The following is a 23051-nucleotide window of genomic DNA, read 5'->3' on the forward strand; positions in this document are numbered from 1 at the left end:
TTTAAATATACTAGGAAGTTGTAACTTTGAAAAAGAATTTGTATGTTTACATTTCATCCACGAAGAGTGACAGTTGAAAGATCTAAGCTTTCATTTCTGTACATAATTTCAGAAAAGCACATGAACTCTTTGTCTACGTACATACATGCACAAGCACCAGTTACACTGCTACCTAGAGAACTTACAGATGGCCTCTTGAGTCCCACACCAAGTGTGCCACAACTACAGTGCCAGGAGGCTGACTCCTGCCCAATAGGAGACAAGGCAGGTGTACAGGACAGGCCAAGCAAAAACACAAAAACTGTGACAGAGGAGCAGGAATAAATGGAACCTGCTACTATCAGATGAGAACTACAGTGTAAGTTTGCTTAAGCATAATTATTTAACATGGCAAACAAATTTTCTTAGTGTTACACAATACAGATGACACTACAGACCGACTTTTACAGTAACAGCCATAATGCAACTTACCCAGCAAATTTTAATTATCAAAGAGGCATGGAATGAATTTAAAGTAGTACAAAAGATTTGATTCAGAATGTGATATTATACACTCCTAGTGATTAAGATGAATAGTTAACTTTTGTATAGCAAACTCAAAGATAGAATGAATACTCTCTGAGAGCACTGTGCCCTCCTCCAAACAAAAGTACCTAGACGAACACACTTCCACATTATCTACAGAATTGTTTTCATGAGCCTTTATAGCAGATCTGAAAACATCACCCTCTGCATGAGAAAGTACAGAGGCTGTACTCATTAAGTTCCCAAAATACCAAGAAGCTCACCAAAGTAAAAGTTCAGTCCTGCAGAGTTACAGAACATTTGATATATTTAGCCTATGCCACGTTCTGATACTTATGCACAACTTGCATGTAACTAAGACAGCAGTAAGAGCTAATGCATTTTTTTCCTACATAGCTCTTGTGCTAAATACAAAGGCATTTAATATGACTTACCTTACTAAAATCAACGGTGCTGTTTTCTCTGCTTCCACCTGTCCCAGTACCTTTAACATCTCCACTTTTCCCGTTGTCTAAATTTCCAGGTGCTGACTGCGGAGATGCTAACAGCCCTAAATTCAAATAAAGGAGATAAGTTCAAAACGGCATTGAAAGCGAACCAATGCAACGGTGTTAAAACTAAACGTGGCAGCTCACTTAAAGCAAATGTGCAAGTTATTCAAAGTGCTCTACATTAGTATCATAAATGCAACATTAACAATTCACTGTGCTCTCAAAATAACAATATGATTAAAATAAATAAAAATCATATATTGCCTAAATGATGGCCATTTGCAGAGCCGTCATTAGAAAGGAGACTCTGATTGCAGAAAAAAATAACAAATGTTGACATTTTAACTGTAACCACCCCAGTAGTTGTTAGACAGCACCTTCACTATATTTAGAAGACCTTAAATACCAAAAGCAAACACTTATTACCTACAACCTTGCTGTGTAGCAGGTATTTCAATTGTAAAAAGATCAGCAAGCCTCAGGTTACAACTATAAGAAGCAAAAACTTGGTTTTTAACTGAACCTGTACAGGCAAATAGCATACTACATACAAATCGTGACTTCAACCAGCACAGCAAAGCTCTAAGAATTAATCTAACCAGATGAGTACTGTACTAAATTATCTCGCTAGCATATTAGCTGAAAATTCATGTGCATTGAAGATACTCAAGTTAAATGTATAGCATCCCTCTGATATCTACACCAAGACACAACTGTTTTGCGTAGCTTGCTACGCTAACACTCAATTGCATGTTCAGTGAAGAGTGCAAAAATAAAGTGACCCAAGTGTTCTAATATACAGAATTTCATATTGCCATGGTCAGCCCTACATAAGTAGCACTTAACGAACTGGTCTAAGGATGCACAACTAAACCCAAATCCTATCTTTGGGATTACAGAGTGCTCCTTTGTTCAGTTTAACGTGCATTATAAGTCCATTTTGTATTAACTGTCTGAACCAGGACTTTCAGATGTGGTGTTAAGCTGCCTGTAACATACTTCCAAAACAACAACTAAACAAAGCCTGAAGCCTAAGGCTTGTATTTTATGCAGAAAGTTTGTATTTAGATCAGTCATCACTCTAGTCAAAATAAAACCAAAGTTATCACTGGCTAACTTATGGCTACTGCTCTACTGTAACTACTGCTGGAAATGCACAGTTGCTTCCCTCCATGTTTACTATTTAGCAACTTGATGTTATTTAACATTTCAAATTACAACTGAATTTATTTTATTAGTTCCCCAAACTTATTTCCAAAAAACTCTTTCAAAGTGCCATCATCAATCAAAAACATGCAGGTCCAAGCCTTAAGCACTAATTTTCAATTCTATAGCTTTTAGGAGTTTAAAGTGGTGTGTTCAGTTTTTCCTGAGCAAAAAAACAAATGAAGTTAATAAGCTGCAATTTATTTTGTGAAATCTAACCATGCACAAGTAATTAGTTAACATTATAAATACAACATTCAGTTAGCTCAACCGATAATAATCACATTCTATCCTTCTCTGAGTTCAGCATCTAAGCATGACTATTCCAACATAATCATATCTATACAGACAATAGTTATTAAATAGAAAAGTTTTAAAGACAAAGTCACATCACATTTCTCCTTAAAAAATTTAGGTTTTTTTTTTTTTACTGAATTAAAATGCAGTGAGTGGAAAAAAAGTACTCCTAGAAATCAAATATGTGAAAGTACTTACTGAAAATAATTCAGAAGAGACTTTTGTAAGTGAGAAGTTGTTCTGAACATTATTTTATACAGCTTTATAACACAACTACCAGTGAATTAAAAGATCTCTTGTAACAAGCTCCTTTGCTGTTACTCACAGACGTTAAAAAAGTTAAACTGCTAGAGAATTAAGTGCTCATCTTCAGCTTTGACACAGTTGTCCATCTAGCTCATCCTACAAAATTCATTACGCAACCATTTCAAAGACTGAAAAAATAAAGCTGTTCTTGACAGATGACAAAAGAAAAGAATTTTACAGAGAATCTTCTGCCTGGTTCACTTTCTAAGAACTGATGACTGGTTGATAAAAATCTATTGGCAGTTTGAAAGTGTGCCCACCTTTCTGCCTTTTATACTAAATCACATGAATTTCAGTATCCTTCCAGCTAAAAAATAAAAAACCGAATAGCACAAGGACAGAAGAATGCTGAAAAGAAGAAAGCCATCTATTAGCAAATTAAAATACTTTACTGAGAGGAGGCAAACTCAAGTTAATCACCAAGAAGTGGAAAAAGTATGCAAGCTGCAAGATTCTTAATTACAGACCATGATCGTTAATGGAATGCACTCAGAACTAGACAAGTGGGTTTTTCTGACAAGGAAGATGACTTTCTCTTCAGAGTTCCCTTCTGAATCTGTCTCACAAGACAGAGATTAGTTCAGTTACAGGCCAGAAATCACAGTCTGAGAATGTCTTCAAAAGCATCTGAAAGGAAAACGACTCTCTGTAGTCAGACAATGTCTCAAACTAAAAACTGGGGGCGGGGAGAAAACCAACAGAAAACAAAAACGTATTCCATCATTGTTGGTGTTCATCTTTCTCTGGAAAGACATTTATTTACGGGCTAACTGGGAAATCGTTCCTTTCAGATTTTTCAATTATGAGAAACATCCCGTCGAGGGGCAAAAGCAATCTGAATGTGACTCTGAGATTCTGGTGAAAAGTTTTAATAGTAATAGTATTAAGTATTCAGTCTTCATTTGTTTGCCTTCCCTTGGGTTCTTGAGATCTTGGGTCTGGCATTCCAGTCAGATGAGTAGAAAATAAGAGAACTGAAAACTAATTAAAGCTGTTACTTTACTTCTGGTTTTTAATTATCTTGAAAAGGTCATCCATAAGAGAGAACAGACTTCATGCGAATTCTTTTTATTTCCCTTAATGGAGGCAGAGAGAGGTTTCTGTTCACTTTTCTGAACTGAGGTAAGGTTGGAAGTCTCAACTCAAGATCACAGTCTGTGAAATAGCCTACTCCTTCCTTTCAAGCAGCTTGGCTGCAAAATGCAAAAAGACAGATAACCACAGCTTAATTTCTGTCAGCTTAATTCTACTGCTCTACGTAACTGTGTGCTCTGTTTTCTCTTGAAACTGATTCTGGTAAAGAGATGAACAGATAGAGTTGGAAGGGTAAAAAAAATAAAGGATACTTACATTAAATACATCCAAACAATAAAACAAATCATATTTTTTAAATACAGTTTGTGGACAGCAGCAGTTCAGGTGGAACTAAATTCCAATAATCTTTAAACCTAATTACTAAGGAAGGAAGGAAAGCAAGGAAAACCTTCCCTGATGAACGACTTGTGTGAAATCAGCTTTTGTTGCTGTTTGTTTTAAAATACACATAAAGCTGAAAAATCTGAAAGCTAGATTTTGGCAGGAAAAAAATTCAGAAAGGAAAAAAATGTAGCAGGAGTTCGAAGGCTAAAAAGCAAGGTGATGCCCTTAAAAAAAAGATTTATCCAAGACAATCCTGAAGTCTCTATGTAGGTGATATTTTTGCCAAAAGCAAAGCAAGTGTTACACTAACTAGAGTAAGCTAATAGTAAGCTAAGTAAGCAAGCTAATAAATTACTAAGTTCTGACCTAGAAATGTTCTGAACTACCTTACCTTACTCCTGCATATCAAACAACACAATAATGTCTGATGTTGAAACACTTCACTAATGCAAAGCTACCTGGCAGCAGGTATAGATGAACTGAATCTGCCAGTTCCATCAAACTACTACCATTTATAACAGTCCTGTGTTTTTAAAAGCACAAAAGCAAAAATAAATCTGCTCAAAGACTTCATGATAAAACTAATCTATAAACAAGACTCATGAGTGCATCATTCCTAATTATTTTCACAGTCCCCTCTAATACTTCACTATGACTTAGGCTGCAGCTAGCTCTGGATATCAGTCATTTGTGTAAAATGTTACTTCATCCACTGACAAAAATACAATAAAAACAAAATACGATATGGACTGTAGGTGAGTGAAAGAAAAGGACCACCATTTTTTACATTTTGCTTATACATTATATTTTAAAACGATATTCCTTTTCAACTATGCCAATGAAGGTTAAATAATTTTGTGAGCTTTCATTAAAAAGCTAAAAAGTTAGAAGTGCCGAACAAGAAAACAGTCACAAGTGAGAAGAAATAAAACATGCAGGCAGAAGTAACTGTTATCATAATCCCTTGTGCCCAAGTTATGTGCCAGAAACATCACAATGCAAGTGATCCTGATGCAGACAGCATCACACGTGGACAGTTTAATTTTTGATAGTTGCCTGGTGTTTTGCCAACATTCTCCTCTGTCTTCTCTTCCTGGCTTTCCTGCACTTCTAAGTCCTCCTCAGGTGGGTGGATAATTACTGAAGGAATATCCTTGCCCTGAAGTGGACTTGGCTGGGCACTTGTGGTTGGCGGGTGGCTGCAGGTAGGACTGGAGGGTGGTGTGCTTTGAGGGGTAGTGACAGGGGTTGTACACCTTGAGGTTGCCGGGGTTCCAGCTCTTGAAGAGGGAAGAAGGTAACTGAGAAGAACTGACAAACGGTTTTCTCCTCTCAGGGAAATATTTGAGGCAGAGAGACCTCTTCGCAAAGAATGGCGGGAGGCTGAAAGGCCTTCCCCTGAGATAAAACAAATGAAACACCGTGAGGCTTAAAACAGGGAAATACTAAATAAGAGAAACAAATATGGATTAACAATTTACATAGTAAATTGCAAGCTTTTTGGCCAAAAGCGTCGTACTCATGCAAGTAAGACAAGGTAAGAGCAGATCTGATTTCAGACATTAGAGAAGTCAGAAGTACTAATCAGAACACCAAAGATATGTGGGAGAAGACATTGTTTTAAAGTCAGTGAGAATTTTTTTTAAGAATAAAACTAAAATGGTATCTCTTGAAACTGACTCTTAACATTTCCTAGAATTTATTCAAAATCATACAGCAGCTACATCTAATGTCATCAAAAAAATCATTAGCAGTTAATACATTACAAGAGTTCGCAATTAATTGCATTCATTATGTATGAAGAATTAATAATTTTTAAATGAAATTTTTTTTTAAAAGAACATCAAACAATCTAATCAAGTTAAACGCAACTGTCTTCCAAACAAAGGTCTTGTTTTAACTGTCAGTTTTCTAACCAGGTATAGTCTCAATACATAGTCTTAAAGGGGCCATAAAGAGTAATTTACATGGTCCCTTCTCCATCTTTTTTTGCTTTGACTTACCAAATTACCCCTAATTTGCCTAAAATCAAACGCAAGTCTCCAAAATTCACTATCATTTTTCTTCCCCTATCCAGTCTCCACTGGATTCATCCCCACTATTTTCATGTTAAAGAGAATATTCTTGTCATAGTTCCTTCAAGATTTCAGTTTGTAATGGATTCTAGTTCTTTCTAAAGCAGGAATAGAGATCGTATCTTCATACTTCCACTAGAACGTTTAGTTCTACTCACAACAACAACAAAAAACAGAAGAGAGAGAAAAACACTTTTCCTGGGATGAAAGTCGCCTTGAGAAGGGAAACAATTACTTCTCCTACAATCCATAAAATCAAAGCCATGCTGTTTTCACATAATATGCCATCAAGCAAAAACAGAATAGCAAACTAGACATGTTTAGTCTCACATTTGTACTAGGCACTATACAGAGACCAATACACTGGACAACCCCAGTACAAGCTGCAAGACAGAGGCACAGAAAGTATACCTAGATGTCACACACATTCCCCTGCAGCATGGAAAAGTGGGTCCTACAGATATAAACGATTTAAAATAAGAACTAAAGTCTTAAAGTTGAGCTATTACAATGGCAGTACAGTGAAGTCAGGAGGATCAATAAAGCAAAGTGGTTGATTTTATCTGTATTAATCACTAAGGATAATAACTACACTGGACTTGTAAGGATGTTTGAGTTATCAACATCAGATGTCCTAGAACTAAACACACACATGTACAAGGTGCCTAAAAATTATTATGCACATGTTTGTTTTACCAGTTTAGTGGAGGGTGACTATATGATGATAAAGGAAAAGTTAACGAGCACATGAAAAAATTAACACTGGCAATACAGCTGTTAAAGGATGGGTAACACCAAGTTTATATTTGAAACTTTCACATTTGCTAAACAAAACAGGAAAAGTCCAAAGTTATATGAAGAAATTATAATTTTAATCAGTCACATTTCCCTTCTAGAGAAAACTGATTCTGAAACTATCAGTGAAAAGTATGCATCATATACTCACTAGCTAAGAACATGCATCAGAAAGTTTGGGCTGGAGAACACTCCACAGACGTACTGAACCTGGATCCAACCCAACAAGCACTTAACTAAGCAGAGAGTAAGTTCTAAGAAATGAGACATTTCCAAAGACTGGAAAGGAACATTGTTGCAAGGTGTGACTCATGAAATCAGTATTAAGTTTTCACTATACTAAATAAATTTAGCTTGAAATTTCACACGGCGTAGTTAATGCAAAGCATAAAAACAACAAAAAAAGCAGAGATGGAAACAAGCCATAAAAACAAAAGTAACCTGCTCTGCAGTTTGAAGTCCCTAAAAATACCGCAAATATCTTTCTTGTTCCTTTTTTTCCCCTCCCCCATATAGTTTGTTCTATACAAAACATGGCAAGAACAGTGTCCTAGATAAAAGTAATTTCTTCACCATTAGAATAGTGAGCTCTCTCACCATATAAACATAACACTGAATTCAAAGTCAGTAATTGTCAGCATCACTGAACTCATGGCATGACCGCAAAGCAAAATCTCTTGCATAAACTAAATAAGCAAGCAGGAGCTACCTGAAAAGCATATGAAACTATGCCACAACACTGAAATTCCTCAAACATTATACATTTTATTCAAGCGTACCCTAAAAAGCATTAGGGCCAACGTGCATCTCTCTCTGCACTTCAAAATAATAATGCATGCTACATATACAGGCAGGAGTGAAGCATTTGAGTGAATTGAAAAATATACAGAAATATCATCCATAGCTACACATGGCATACACTGTTACTATTAGTTCATTGCTTATCAAGAAGAAAACACTTATCTGCAATTATCAGCTGAATTTTCCTTCATCTCTCAGTGAAAACATTACGTAACAGGTTAGAACAAATTGGACACTACAACTTATCTCACCATTTCGTTCAAGCAAGTGAGGGTCAGAATGTTTCTTGCCTATATCTGCGAAAGATCGAACCAAGGGAATCCGACTGCTGAATTTCTTCTCATTCTGATGATGGTGCCTTTTTAGAAGTGCCTCCCTCACATTCTCCCTTATGGATTCATCCAACTGGCCAGAAGCAATCATGTTGTCCAAAACCATATCTATAGAACAATAACAACAGGAAAATGAAATTTTTATATATGCAGCTATCTTTCCACAAACCCGAACAGTGTAGTTGCAACAGTTCATATGAAAAAAATCAGAAACTATATAATAAACAGAAGCGCCTTTTCAACATCAATGCCATCTTCAAAAATCCACAGCAAATTTTCTAAGATGTCATTAAACAAGTAAATAAGTAAAACAGAATGTAGATCCAAAAATAAAATTGTGCTACTAGTAAATAGTAAGAAATAAGTTACTTTATGTTTTATAATTTAACTTTCAACTGCAACTTCCTTTTAAAAAAGAAACTTTTGTGTATTCAACTAAAAGTGAACACACAGAAAGAAAGAATGCAGAACAGGCATCTTTAAATCTTAACCTGGTGTTCCCTATTTTGAAAGTATGCAACTACACTAGAAGGAAAGTTGTAAGATAACGGGATGAATTCCCTAACTTCTGTCACTTTCAGATGACCCGAGTTCCTGAGGCTTTCTACTTGATTTCACATGATTTACATACTTTAAAAAAGGAAATGTAAAATGAAAGCTAGTTTTATCACCTAAAGCTGATGAATCGACACACAGTATCAAGTTTCAAAGGTGCATCTCCTCAGTACGCTCACACAGATGAAAGTCTGCTGTGATTATGTAGTTATTTTTAATTAGAAACACACACACCTGCACAAACCAATGTTACCCCACGTGACAGACAATTGTCAACATATTTTTCTATTTTTAACTCATGCATCAATAAACTGTAATTACATAGAACTTTTCACAGAGAAAAAAGTGATGGGTCAGAATGCTTTACAAGCAAAATTATACGTAATAAAGTCACTGCCAGTACAGTGCAACCTCCTTTTGGAATTACTGCTAACACGCAGTCTTTTGCTACAGCTTCTCAAAAGAAACTCCTGGCCTGTTTGAGGGAAAACCATAAACACTTGTTCGGCATTCTTAATTCAGGGACCTGAGATAACACATTATTAACCTTGTGTAGGGTAATCATCCTTGGCAGAGTATACTGTCATAACGACACCTAATGTTAAACAAATTCATGCAATCTCTTCATACGTTCCAGATCCACCTAAAATATTTGCTACTAAAAAAAGTGCTGTTTATGCAGAATTAAGTAGTAACTAACTTTCTTATAAACTAAGAATACTGCTATAATTAATTTAATAAAACTCAATTAATGATCAAAACATTGCTTTTACAAACCATGTACACTTTTCCTCAGCAAGTCAGGAAAATAGGAAGGGAATGCCAATTTCCTAAGAGAAATTCGAAGACTTAAAAGCAAAAAAAATTCAAGCTGCATCAACTTTTTTGTGCCAAAACACCTTGTCCTTCACAAACATGTTGGACAGCCCTAAGCCTAGCATGATTCCTGAGTAGACATTCCACTGTGTGGCACCTGTAGTAAGAGATACCAGCAAAATTAGGTAAAACTAGTTCAAAGGCATTCAGACTAAACAAGTATAACACTGATAAAAAAGCTTTCCAAGCTGATTCTGTAGTACTCAAAATGACCATGTGATTAGTGAGGCCACTCAACATAGTAGGTCAAACATTGACGTAATTTATTTCTGCTCACCTCTTACAAAGGTGAAAAAAATAACAGATGTGCAACACTCAACTGCACTAACGGCATCAAGTTAACATCAGCCAAGTTATGATTAATAATTATGGTACTAAAGTGCACAAATAAGTCCTAAAATGCTCTGGAAGATATTTATACTTCATCTGTAGAAACAAAGACAAAGAACACATTCAGGAATTAGAACAAAGGTAAATTCTGGACCTCACCCTAAAAACCATGTAAATAACGGAGGTGCTACTCAACCAGCAGAGCTCCTCCTAAGTGAAGGACCAGCTCTTTATATCCAGATGAAGAAAACTGCAGAAAGCATGCACATACCTATTTCTTCCATACTGCATTTTCAAGAATATTTAAAAAAAAAGCATTTCAAGTAGAGATTAAAATTTAGAAATAAAGAATTTCAAAAAAAGTTTTTCTGCAACCTGCTATCTCATCTAGCGTGTTTGCTCTCATGTCCAACATGACCGTCCCGTTAAGAATACAGCTTCGCAGTTCAAAGAGACTGTGTAGAGACAGAGTTGCTACGTAAGGCTTGCTCCACCGATCACCGCCATCTTCAACATCCTCTTCAAATTTTAGCCACCTGAAATGAACAGACATACATATAAATATATTTCTCCTGGAAAACAGACAACTTGGCATTCCTTTCCCTCTGCGGCTCTAAGCAACACTGAAGAGGGAGATTCATCAGTACATACTGACTTTCATTTCCCAGACAGCTGAGCAGATTAACAGTTAGAACACTTATCTAGCTCTTTGCCCACGCTCAGCTGCTTTAGTTCTAGCCCATTTTGTTTCATCAGGTTTGAACGATAGCTATCTATTCATAAATTCATAAGAACAGCATAGGGTTGTGCTGTGTTACTTGATCTGCACATCTCAGTTTCGTCTGTATTTTAGGATTAAAAAGCTGTCTGAAATGCAGTGTATATAATATTCAATTCTCCTAAGGTGCCAAATCAGACATTCAAGAGTTAAGTAACATTAATGTTTAACTATTAATGGGCCTTTATTCTAATTCACAGGTATGACAGAAGCTGAACTTCTGCAAAAGCTAGAATGCAATAAGGAAATCGGAAGTGCTGCATCCCAGAGAGTGTATAGTACAACATATGTAGAAGGAAAAAAAAAAAAATTAACTGTGGCCTCCTACAATGTACACGCATACAACCTTTCAAAACAAACAAAAAACCAAACAAAATTTAAAAAAAAAACTTCCTAAGAAGAACATATGTAAATATCCAATATTATTTAGGTTTGATTAAAAAAAACACCAATTTATCAACAATAATAGAGAAAAGATTTCTGAGACAGTAAATCCTGTGCTACATAGTTGAACACTTGTATTAATAAAGAAACATTTTAACTTGCACAAAGCTACAAATTGTAGCAGTGAAATCCAGGGTCTTTTGAGAAGCCACATTAATTTTTCCAGAATGTGACAATAATACTGAAAGTTTTAGTCTTCTGAGCCTGAATTGAAAAACTCCTACACTTCAAGAAAATTCCAACCCAGACCTAGTTTGCAGCTCTTTGAAATAAAACCTCTAGAAGATACACCTTGAAACAATCTACTTTTAGCTTACCTAGCAGTTTCTTTCCATTCATACTCTTCTCCATCCCTGAAGCAAAGCTCATCCATTTCAGTGAAGAGATCATGAGGAATGTGTTCATCATCATCTTCAGTACCCAGGATAAACTGCACTCGTTGGGATGGTGTGTCTTGAAGAAAAGGAGAAACTCAACAGCTTAAATAACTCACACTACTATTACAGAAGAAATAAAATGTAGCAGTTAAGTCTCCCAGTCCCAGTGAGAAACATGCAGCACAATATTCTCTTCAAGAGAATCTTTGAGATTCTGATGTAAGATCTGAATTACTAATAAACTCAGAACTGAATTTTGCATTTGTAATGTTGTCATCATCCAGTAACCCATTTCTGAAAAAAGGTCTTGAAAAAAAATATTAATTATCTACGAAGATCTACAGTAGATTGTTTCTGTCCCAAATCCAATATATTCAAGGAAATCCATCAAAACTAAATCTCTGAAGGCAGTACAATCCCATACTATCAGACAACTGGAAGGCTCAAACGAATACTGTAAGATCATGGATCAAGTTACCATAGCAAATGCTGCTTCATAGCTCTACCCATATTTTTGAAAGTGTTGAGTGACAGAAAATACAAGATCACAAAATCTGAAGAATGGAGTTTAATGCAAATAACCAATATTTTTATGCTAAGAGTATTAAAAACTATTCAGTGCAGGCTGCTGAACATTCAGACACCTGAAGCCCAGCACTTCATGATTATATAAAACACAACCACAAAATGTTTGCTTGATTGGAGACAGAAATGCATAATTACTGTAAGAATAAAAGAAACAGTATAAACAATGCTTGAGCACAAAGCAACTATTACAAGCTCATTTTCAAGAAACACAAAGAACTCTGACAAATTTCTTACCGTATGATGGAGACTCTCTGCCATCTTCTCTATCAGTTTCTTTTTCTTTTTTTCTTCTGTGATGTCTATGCCCACGATGTCTATGCCGTCGACGACCTTGCTTTCCAAATGGGACATGAACGCCAATATACACAGCCCTGTGGCCTGTCAAGAAAGTTCAACAGAAAAAAAATTACACCAAAAAAATGACCTCCTGCCCAAAATTTAGCATCACTGTCAAAAAGGCATGGAATTTGACAAAGTCAAAAAGAAATCCAAAAGTACTTGGCAAAACTACATTTATTGAATTACTACTACCATTTGCTTTCTATCCTTCCCTGGTGTCAAGGAACTAGTGCTATACTCGTTTCCCAAGTAAAGTGGGTAAGAATAAACTGCGGCCCAATTCAAGAACTCAGCTGTGAAACACGTAAAATAGAAACTTACTCTTTATCTATGATAATGAAAGCAGCTGTCTGATAAACACCAGAGAACTAGAAGCATAGTAGAAAAAATTACAAGACACTTCTCTTGTTTACTGAAAATCATCATATAAACTTCGTTAAGAAATTACCCATAGCTTATAACTCAGAAGTGGTTTTCTCTGGTTGAATGAACTGTCAGTATTTCTGAATATCATGTGACACACCTAAGTCAACCTGATGTTCGAATATACCATTAATTAGTACGAGGAAAGTAACAGAAACTTACATATGCAAATTTATCCCTAAAATATCACACAATTGACACAAAGTTTTTTGTGTTTCTTCTTCTCTCCTTTTTTGATTCTAGAATCTCTTAACAAATTTCAATAGCACATCTTCAAATTAGTGCATACGGCTCTTTAAAACATTTACTTTCAACATCTTATTTCTCTCTGACCTTTCACGTTACGGCAATACTAGCACCAACAGCCTGGCAGAAGAAATATATCAGATCGTTTTGAATGAACTACTGCCATGTTTATTGTAATATAGTTGGCATATACAATAACCCTTTCAATTTCTCCTTAAACAATCTCAGGAAGAATCACATTAACGATAAGCCTGGAGGTTAACACTAAATACTTCATTTCATATTGTAGAAGAGTCATTACAGAAGGCTGACATTAGCAAAAGGAAAAGGAAGCGTTTTTCCGCCTCTTAAAGAGATGTAAATTCAGCAAGTTTACAGAAGTCAAGCAAGCCCCCAGGAGTTGTGACTATACATATATATGCATGTGTGCAAATATATTCAGAGAGATAGAGAGAGAGAGAGAGAGAGAGAGAGATTATAAGGACAGTGAAGAATTTGGCCATTGCAGAGTTTTGGGAAAAAAAAAAATGTGGTAGTATGTCAAATTTGGCTTCCAAGAATAGCATCTCTAAGCTCTCCCCAAAATATCAATCTTTTTTCATAATATGTATTAAAACAGTATTTTCATGGTACTGCACAAGAGAGTAGACTAACAAAAAAACTATGGAACAAACTTGATGTTTGTTTCATCTGGTGAAGATTGCTTTCCATATTATGAGACTTGATTCTCGATGCAATTTAAACACTAAGCTTTAGTTAGAGCTGACTGACTGGGACTGTTACCAAATCTGAAATGAAGCATATTAAAAATAATTTGTTTCCATTAAGAGTGGAAAATTGATTAAATTGTTGACGCATTTATTACTCCTATTTATAGACAGAAACTCTTTCACGAGTTTCTTACAAAAAGAAGCTGAGCCTCCGCCCTCCATAACTACTGCATGAGAGGTCATTTCAGAGCAATTATCACCAATGTGACACCTGAATGTTAATCAGTCTACCTAGATGCTATATTAGATGCTAGCACCATTAACAACAGGTTACTAACACCACAGTGATGCAATAACTAAGTACACAGATACCTGACAAAGCTGGAGACTAACGGCATTTAACAGCATGCCAGGTCCCACTCAGTTCTGCTCACTGCAACCACCACCAGCGGCAACTGCTGCAATGCTGCAATCATCCCGACCAAACACCACCAGGGAGTGTTATATTTTACTCAGTCAACAAGCACATATTTAGCTCTAATTAAATATACAGTTAAACAGTCGATGTTTAACTGTAATAATTTAATTGATGTTCACTACTCTACTTTTAGGGTATCGCAAAGACACTGAAAGAACCTTCCAATGGTTTATACTATCCTTCAGCCCTCACTGCCCACAAGCAACTTGTGTGAATGGCTATTTGCTCATGTAGACACTGCTTGGCAGGCAAGTGTGAAACAAGAATACCTTCTCCAATTACCTTTGTACCTGCTTTGTATCTGCAGAGTGATCTAACAGCTACATCTGCAGCTGGATTTCAGGACTGATGTGAAACACAGACAAGCCAGAAGACTTTCAGCAATTAAATAAAATGCATCACAACCCAATGTGATTCTATCAGAACTACAGTGAAAAAAGCAAATAAAGTGAAAAATTTATTTATAGGAGAATGGGAAGTCCAATACTAATCAAGTTTGGCTGTTGAAGGCAAGTGGTTTGTATTTTTGTTTGTTTTAAATCATGGACATGCATAAACAAAGAAATCTCTGCTATTCCCAAGGAAATACAAAACTGCTGCTGTTGGATGATGCCGAGTATATTAACACCAAAAGGCAGGGTAAATGTGCCCAAGAATTAGACAGTTTACCCTTAATTCCAGCTTCACGAAGAAAAGCACTAAAAAGTCCCTGAAAATAAAGACCGATGTATTGAGTAGGCCTGTGTTCCCTTAGTTTCGTTATTTAGATAGGAGCATTTAATGTTGGAAAATGAACATACATAGTTACTAGCATAATTTCCAATAAATTAAAACAAAGATATCAACAGGATTTTTTTCCTTAGTTCCCAATGAACTGAGCAGCATGACTTACAATTCCCTTCACCCAGGCCTAAAAAAAAAATATCAGATAAAGACAAGTAAACTCTAAAAGGCCAGAATTCACGTTACTGGCATCCGTGTTACTTTAAAAGGAACACAATCTTTTACCTGAATATGATTTTTAAAAGTTAGAAGGTACAATTGCTTGACCTTCAAAGCTTAACTCACATAAACACATCTGTACCATAGTACCACTCTCAAGCAAAGCTTGTTAAAGAATTACATTAAACCTATCATCAACAGAATTAGTACACTGTCTGATACTAAATTTAGTAATACACAACTCAAGAGATAATTGTTCATTTTAATCTAACATGACTTTATCCAAGCTTAGCTGTTCAAATCCACCAAGGGTATTTACTATTAAGGCCCTTATCCCTGTGAAACAAATTTAAATATTAGGAGTTTGCTGCACACCTCAATTAGATGGTCTTACTCTGCAAGTCAGTTTATATAAAGTCCTATAAAACTGACAGAACAAAAAACACTGTTTAACTTCCTGATTTCTTCACAAAGCCCTAAGAAAATGGCAACAGAAGACATCTGAAGTCAAAAACATTCATCCAGAGTGCTCTGATGTGGCAACTGTGCATGCACAATTCCATACAGGAATTCTTTTTTTCTAACCACCACTGATAACGAGATGCCTTTCAAGCTTCATACAAAGGAGAACATTCTTCTCCATGTTACCAAGCAAAACCAAGTTTATGTGAAAAGGAATGCTATACATTCTCAAATCTTGATCCTTAGAAATCTGAACTGCAGAGATATTAATTAATGTTGTAAGGGTCATCTGAAAATTCGCTAGCTGGTATCAACTCTCAGAGGAGGACCAACTTCAAAGCTGAAGCCATCTTTTTGATCAAGTTGCTCAGGATGACAACCAGTCAAGTTTTTACCATCTGAAATGATAGATACTCTACAGACTTTCTGGGTCACCCATCCCAACATGTGACCAAACTTCCCATGAAAACGATTTCATGATGCATAAGTTGCACTTTCCATCCTGCATCTTTGCATCCGTTCCCCCTCGTCCTTTCACTGCGCACCTCTGGTAAGAGACTGATTCCACCTTCTCCATAAGCCCCCTATAGTCAGTTGATAACAAAGACTTTATAACAGAAATTGCTATTTTTCAAAATTCTCAGATAAGAAACTGGAAAGGTCATTTATTTTACACAGAAGCCTGTTTGTATGTGATCATCTCGGTTTTCCAAGCATTGATTTTCTACAAAAAGAGACTTATTATAACCAAAGGGTCTTTTTCTGAGTTTTGTTAAAAGAATTATTTGACAGAGATTATCACTTCCCTTGAGAATAAAATATCTGAAATCAATTTTTTTCCTCAACAGATTTATATAAAGGAATAAAATAAATTATTCCACAAAGGGTTATATGCCTTAGCTAGAGGCCGCAGTGCAATATATTTTAGAATCTGTTAAGTCTTCTGGGCCCTACTCTGAAATCTCCTGTTGCTCCTAGTAATTAAGTATATCTGAGAATATGCTCTTTGTACTGAAATAACTGGGCAGATAAGAAAAAGAAAAGCATAACTGAAAATTTTGTATGCACAGCATATGGTAAAGCAGCTCAGTAAGAAAGAGTGTTTTCTCACTACACAATGAAAGCCTGCATCACATTATGCTGACCGGCAGAAGCAATAAATACCACAACTCTCATTACGCACAGAAGTGGGTTTCTTCTGTAGATTTAAAATCAAATATGAGTTGGTAGCAGCAGTCAAAAGAGAAAAATGCTCTGACTGTTTGGAACAGTATTCAAGAAGGCACTGTCAGTAATTACATCAGATGTGCAGGTAGTAACAGGAATGGGAAAAACCTAGTGCCAGCTGACAGAGCTGTGCAGGGGCTCTGGCACTGCATGTCCGCAGGTCTGTCCCAAGGCTTCGTGGCCTGCAGCCAGCACCCATCTCTGAAGACTGGGGAAGGAACCAGCGCTGAGTGTCTGAAGGAACTGCCTGCCCTTGCACCATACTCCCAAACCAGGCCACAGCTTGGTATGACACTCTGAGCTCAAGGGTCTCCTCCATGCTGCCTCTATAGCAACACTCAGGAGAAAGGATGTAGGGCAGAAAACTCAGAAATTGAACAATTCAGGTAAAAGTTCCATTAAGAACAATGGCCAGCCTTCCCAAGGATGCCAAGCTCTATAAGGACATTGGTTTACGCAGTCAACACACTGTACTGCTAGAGGGTTTCAAAAGAAACATTCGCTAAAAGGTTTCCACATCTCATTAATAGTCACAAATACATTCTTGTTACAGATTTGACCACAATCCTCTCACTTCTACAAGTGCTGCACACATCTTAAAATCAATTAACTTGCCCCAAAAGCACATCTATTTCCTGGTCTTTGTAAGGTAAGAAAAACACTACAGAGGGAATCTCATCCCATATAAGGGTTACACTTCCTGAGGAAAAACTTCCACATTTTCTTTATAAAATAAGTATTCAGAAATCAAACTTGAAAAACATCACAATTTACAAGTGTAAACTGGTTTGAAACATTAAATGAATTTCAAATGGAGTCATCCATTCAGCAGGAATTCTGAGATCCATCAAGCTACAAGTTCAGCCAGTTTTTAGAACAACTGATTTTAAAAGGACTAAAAGTAAACATTACAAAAAGCCATCAAGAAACAATAGGCTGCAGAATAGTACAGTTTTCTGTTTCTTTTGCCTCATTTCAGAAATGTTTATTTGAGCAATCTGGGGCCATCAAGTTCATTTCAAAGTTTTAAGTTTAAGTTGTACTGTTAGACAGAACTTCCCTTTTGCAGCTCTCACGTTTGAGTAACATTTTTACATATGTTTCAGATTATAAAAGTGCCAGCAATTACCTTTTCACAAAATTTGCAATGCTTGTGTTCTGACTGGAGGTATCAAAATGTTCTCTCAGATAAAGTAAGTTTGCAAATAAAAATGTAAATACACACCTTATGCCATAAACATTTCAATAGCATTGCTTTCATCTTGGTGCATTTTACATTACGTATTTATTTTAAATCTTCATGCTATGTAAAAGGCATTGGCTTGTTTTTAATGGCATCTTTCTTAAAAATAAATTTGTTTTAAGAAGAAACACTAAAATATGCACGAGAATCTTGAGATTATGCAGTAGTTATTTAGCCAGGAATACGAATTTTGGAGTGAAGTAGTTTTTGCTTCTTTTTCCATTCACTCCCTGTTAAACTACTACCAGTAGTTCTTATAATGTTGTTTTGTTGTTTTTATAAATAAATAAACCTTCCTGCCTCAGGTAACTTCAAGAATTCCCGTAACACACAAGTAAACCCTGAAATTTTCAGTTTGGCAGAATCAGAAGCAGCTTCCTCAAAAGACTGTTCTAGAATTTAGAAATAACCCTCTGCCTTCAGAAACAACAACATGAACACTGACAACTGTGTCTAGTCAACCTGGGTGCTCTATTGAGTTTTATGCCTATACAATAAGGTTGCCACATTTCCTTCTCAAAAGGCAGTCCAAAAATAGTTTTGATAGCATTTGTTACGGACTTGCCTTTGTGATTAGTACTGTAAATAACAGTATGCTTTAAGAAAGTTGAGGAAAATTACACTCCCTACATAGAAGTCTGAATACTGTACAAATGAACAGTGAAACAAGTCACGTGAAACTTGACTGTGGACTGCAAAATGCAGAACTACCACAGCAAAAATATAATTGTAAATTTCAACACATGTGACAAAGGTGTAGTGATGCAACCTAACTCCAACATTTACTTAATCAAGACTGCATTAGAAGTCATTATAGGAAAATATCCTTGATTTTTGTGACTTACAGAGAAGAGCTAAAGACAGGTAACATTTATTTCTGAACAAAATGGACAGAAGAATTTATTCTGCATCAGTTGCTAGCTCTACTGGTGCAAGTCAATATTTTTGTTGATGTTGCATATGAATCAGAGCATGGCTAACATTCCTGACTAGCCCCGTACTTGAACAGATATGTTTTTGCTTGCTTTCAGTTGAATTTAAACTTTAAAATTCAAGGATATCAGTGGAGAAGTTGGATGAACGGTGGTCTGCAAGAATCATTAGTGATCATCCTAAATTTTTGTTTTCAGAAGTGGTTTCACACTACTGCACTGTACTTTTGATCACATAAAAAAGTACAACTTCACAAAAAATAGCATTTCAAAACTCTTTGCCCCCTCTCCCCCCCCATCGAATAGGGCTCTTTTCTAGATCATTATCAAGTCTTTTAAAGGTTGAAACATTTACTCCATAGTTTGAGGAACACGAAGAAATGTGTTCTGCGCTGCCTGTCTAAATTAGTGCAGCCTGCTATCACAGAACACAACAATGTAAGTACTAAACATACTTTTTATAGGGCTAACAGCTCCAACGTCCTGTTATGTCTTATATTTACCTGCTCCTGCACCTGCTCTCGTGAAACATTTTACAGGAACTATTCATGGGTTTTTGAACACTTGCAATTCAGATGTATCTAAAAGGTAGAATAATACTAAACCTACCCCCCACACTAAAACACACACACACACACACACACCAACGTAGCAATCAATACACTCCACTACAAGTTACAGCGTAGTTCCCTTTGCTCTCCAAAGCCCTTTTATAGTACTGAAACAATTCCTAACTGTTCCCAACACGTTAAACTGCAAAACATTTGCAGAGAAAGTTTTCCGCTTAGATATACAATATTCACTTCTAGAGGGGGAAAAACTGCAGTATTATTTATCTACTTATCAACTAAGATTAACAGAAAAGCACAGATGTTTTCTTAAAGGAAAAATACGGCTTTAGGCCATCAAGGTATCAGAGCTAACAGGGTCACTTGAAATGTAAACACTACTTACACCTGCCATGGGATAGTGTTAGAGTAGCTAGTAAATCATCTTAACTCTTGAAAGCTGCTTCTTGGATTTATGCCACAGAATACTATTCTGCTGAGACAGACACTCAGACTCAGATTTTCTTCTGGAACAATACCTCTATTATGTGTAAACTCTTTATCTCTGCTGTGCCCGTAACTTGTCTTCTGTTATTCTTAGCAGACACCTCTTTTCCATTAAGCTAGATCTAGTCTACATATCAAAAAACCTACCTGAAAAACCATCCACGCATTTGAAAAGGTAAGACCTAATAGTATCAAGCCAAACATAGCAAGTCAGGTTTAAGAGAGCTTTCCTCAAACAGAGTAGTTCTGGGGGGTTTTGGTTGTGGTTTTTTTTTTGTTGTTGTTTTTTATTAAAGACAGGATGAAGTACCTCTGCCATTACTATTCTTGCCTTACTTCCTTCTGCCCTTACTTCGTTGTTATTCTCATTATACTCATTCTTCACAGCTCAAAGAGTTTAACACGAAGCTAAGAACTTTAAGGGTTCTTAAAGATGCTGTTTTAAAATGCTATTGTCCTTTTTAGTTCTTCTAAAGTAACAAATACAGCTTCAGTAAGAAGTGTTACCTTAGTTTAGTATTGATTTAATCCAACCATAATTGCAGTTTATCATTTTGACCTATTACTCTTTTACAGGAAGAGTTTTAAACATGGCTACTTGTTTCATCCTTTCTAACCTAAATACTTTCCCAGCAACCATAAATAGAGTACAGAGCCCTATCTCCAAGATTTACTTTTGTTTTCAGCAACTAGACTTCTTTCCATTAAAATACCACGTCAAAATTACCAGAAATAATCATCCCATACCGGCAGGACCAAAAAACATCGCTTTAATACTAAGTTGTACCTTCTGTGGCACCAAATCAATCAGCACTATTTTGTAGCGGCTTTAAAGTCGTTAAACATCCCATCATTGCTGGCTCTGAAGGTCTGGAGCTTCGCATTATAGCTGAACTGAATTAACTGCTTGCTGCCTCTCCTTGAAAGTGGATCTACGCACATTTCTGGAGAGGTTCCGAATTCCTAGAACTCCTTTTCAAGTCACTGGGAGAACTGGACTGAAACAGCTTCAGGTCTTGAAACACATTACTTAATGTTGTCATAGATCTTTTCAAGACTACAAGAAAATTTTCTTATGAAAAGTTTCTTATGAAAAATAATACTATCTGGAGTTTTCTACTGCTTCCAGACAATAATTCTATTTCTCTCCTTGTCAGTTTTTATTGCCAGAATTAAAAACAAAGCAGCCCCAAATCCTCATGTCTAGTATCATCATCTCAGTTTACAATTAGTGATCCCATAATAAACAGCTCTAAGTTCACATACATTTATCATCTAAAACATCCTGAATCTAAACAATATCTTATGGTAAATATCAGAGAAGGATACTAGTCAAATGACTGTATTTACATGAAAGGAAAAACTTACTATTCTTACTTTGGAACAGTTACCATGATAGAAGTCAAAACGCACAGTCTCCACCTTTCCCCATTCTACCATCAAAAAATAAAAAAAAGGGTCGATTTTCTCACAAAATGTATGTAATTGCCAAAATATTTTAATACAGAAGTGGAAATAATGTACCTACCCAAAGCTTCAGATTTATGATAATCCTATTGGAACACATTTTTCTTGTCAGACACTCCTTATTAGTTATTTGTTTAATCTCTGCATTTCCAGTGCAGAAAACTACACTGGGCCACTCCAAAGAGAAGGTGAGATAGCCAAAAAAAGAGGGCAAGGCTGCACAGCTAAGAGCAAGGTGAGGGTAGAGATAACGCCGCACCTTGCTGTTGACTCAATTGCTCATGAAACACAAGCCTTGATTTCACCTTAATTTATTCTTTGGCTATAGGAAACACAGGATATTTTCAAAGTCAGCAGTGCAACTGCTGAAATTGCCTCAAGCAGCCTTAACCCATCTTCCCCACCCCTGCCCTGTACCCCTCGCAGTGCTGTGCTGGCTGCAACATTTTTGTGCCTGCGCTATCAAGGAGACTGGGAAGTGATCTGGTTGCTCATTTGTTCCCATGCCATTCCTCTGCTGAGGCATTCCAGCTGTTGAGTGCACTGACAAACTGCTCCAGCTGAATGCCTGCCTCCTCTTAACCCCTGCCTCCCTGCAAAACACATGCATATTTTTTTTGGGTCTCATCCCAGAAGAAAAGCAAGAAAAAGAGATTAAGGAGGAGACAGCTTAAATCTGCACTGAAGATTTAACTGCAAAAACAGACATGGAAGTGGTTTCACAGTAGCTTAACTCTATGTGAAGTGGCATTGTTGCCGTCTCCACCTCTGTACCTCTCAACCTTATACTCACATCACACTTCCTTCCTCCTCTCAGCACTGGCAGACATCCATCTGCAAACTGGGCAAATTGGTTCAGGGTGCTCAACTGATGAGATCTTTCTCATTATTTTCCTTTGTAAGGGTTGGTTTTTTTTCTGCTGGCTTAACATATTTAACAAGGCTTATTGTACCACTGGACAGAAAGTGTCAGTTCAAGATAGAAAGCAGTAAGAGAGAAGGAAACACAGCAAGAATATGACCGTAACAACACACTATCACTATAAACTGTCTCGTTAGATCACAGTAGAAGAAAATGTGACAGCAACCTAAAATCAACTTCTATCCACTAGAAACTGCTGCTATAACGTCTGTCTGGTGTTCTGAAGCAGCAAATCACTACTCTCAGGAAAAACTACTTAATGTATCTACTGATAGCATTCTGGCATTTCACAAATTAATTAATTAAGCTTCAGAGCACAGGTAAACAAAATTTTAAACACTGCATCTCCCCCCTAGCTTTTTCCTCTTGCATCACTAACTGGCATGCATGAATTTTCATGCCAATCTACT

General features: G+C 36.4%; 1 protein-coding gene across 5 annotated transcripts in view; it reads right to left on the reverse strand.

Annotated features, from left to right (window-relative positions):
- SLC4A7 (solute carrier family 4 member 7) overlaps positions 1-23051 on the reverse strand; it is an 84369-nt gene that overhangs the window by 27670 nt on the left and 33648 nt on the right. For 3 of the 5 annotated variants that reach the window (XM_021388841.1, XM_021388843.1, XM_021388842.1), the window contains exons 3-7: positions 12430-12573; positions 11548-11683; positions 10384-10544; positions 8167-8355; positions 960-1075 (exon numbers count right to left, since the gene is read on the reverse strand). In XM_021388841.1, coding sequence (XP_021244516.1) covers positions 960-1075; positions 8167-8355; positions 10384-10544; positions 11548-11683; positions 12430-12573 — 746 coding nt within the window. Of the gene's footprint in view, positions 1-959; positions 1076-5300; positions 5643-8166; positions 8356-9955; positions 10293-10383; positions 10545-11547; positions 11684-12429; positions 12574-23051 lie in introns of those variants that run through there. The other 2 variants (XM_021388845.1, XM_021388844.1) reach the window with 2 other exon arrangements.

This window comes from Numida meleagris, chromosome 2, assembly GCF_002078875.1.
Source record: "Numida meleagris isolate 19003 breed g44 Domestic line chromosome 2, NumMel1.0, whole genome shotgun sequence".
Lineage (NCBI taxonomy): Eukaryota > Metazoa > Chordata > Aves > Galliformes > Numididae > Numida > Numida meleagris.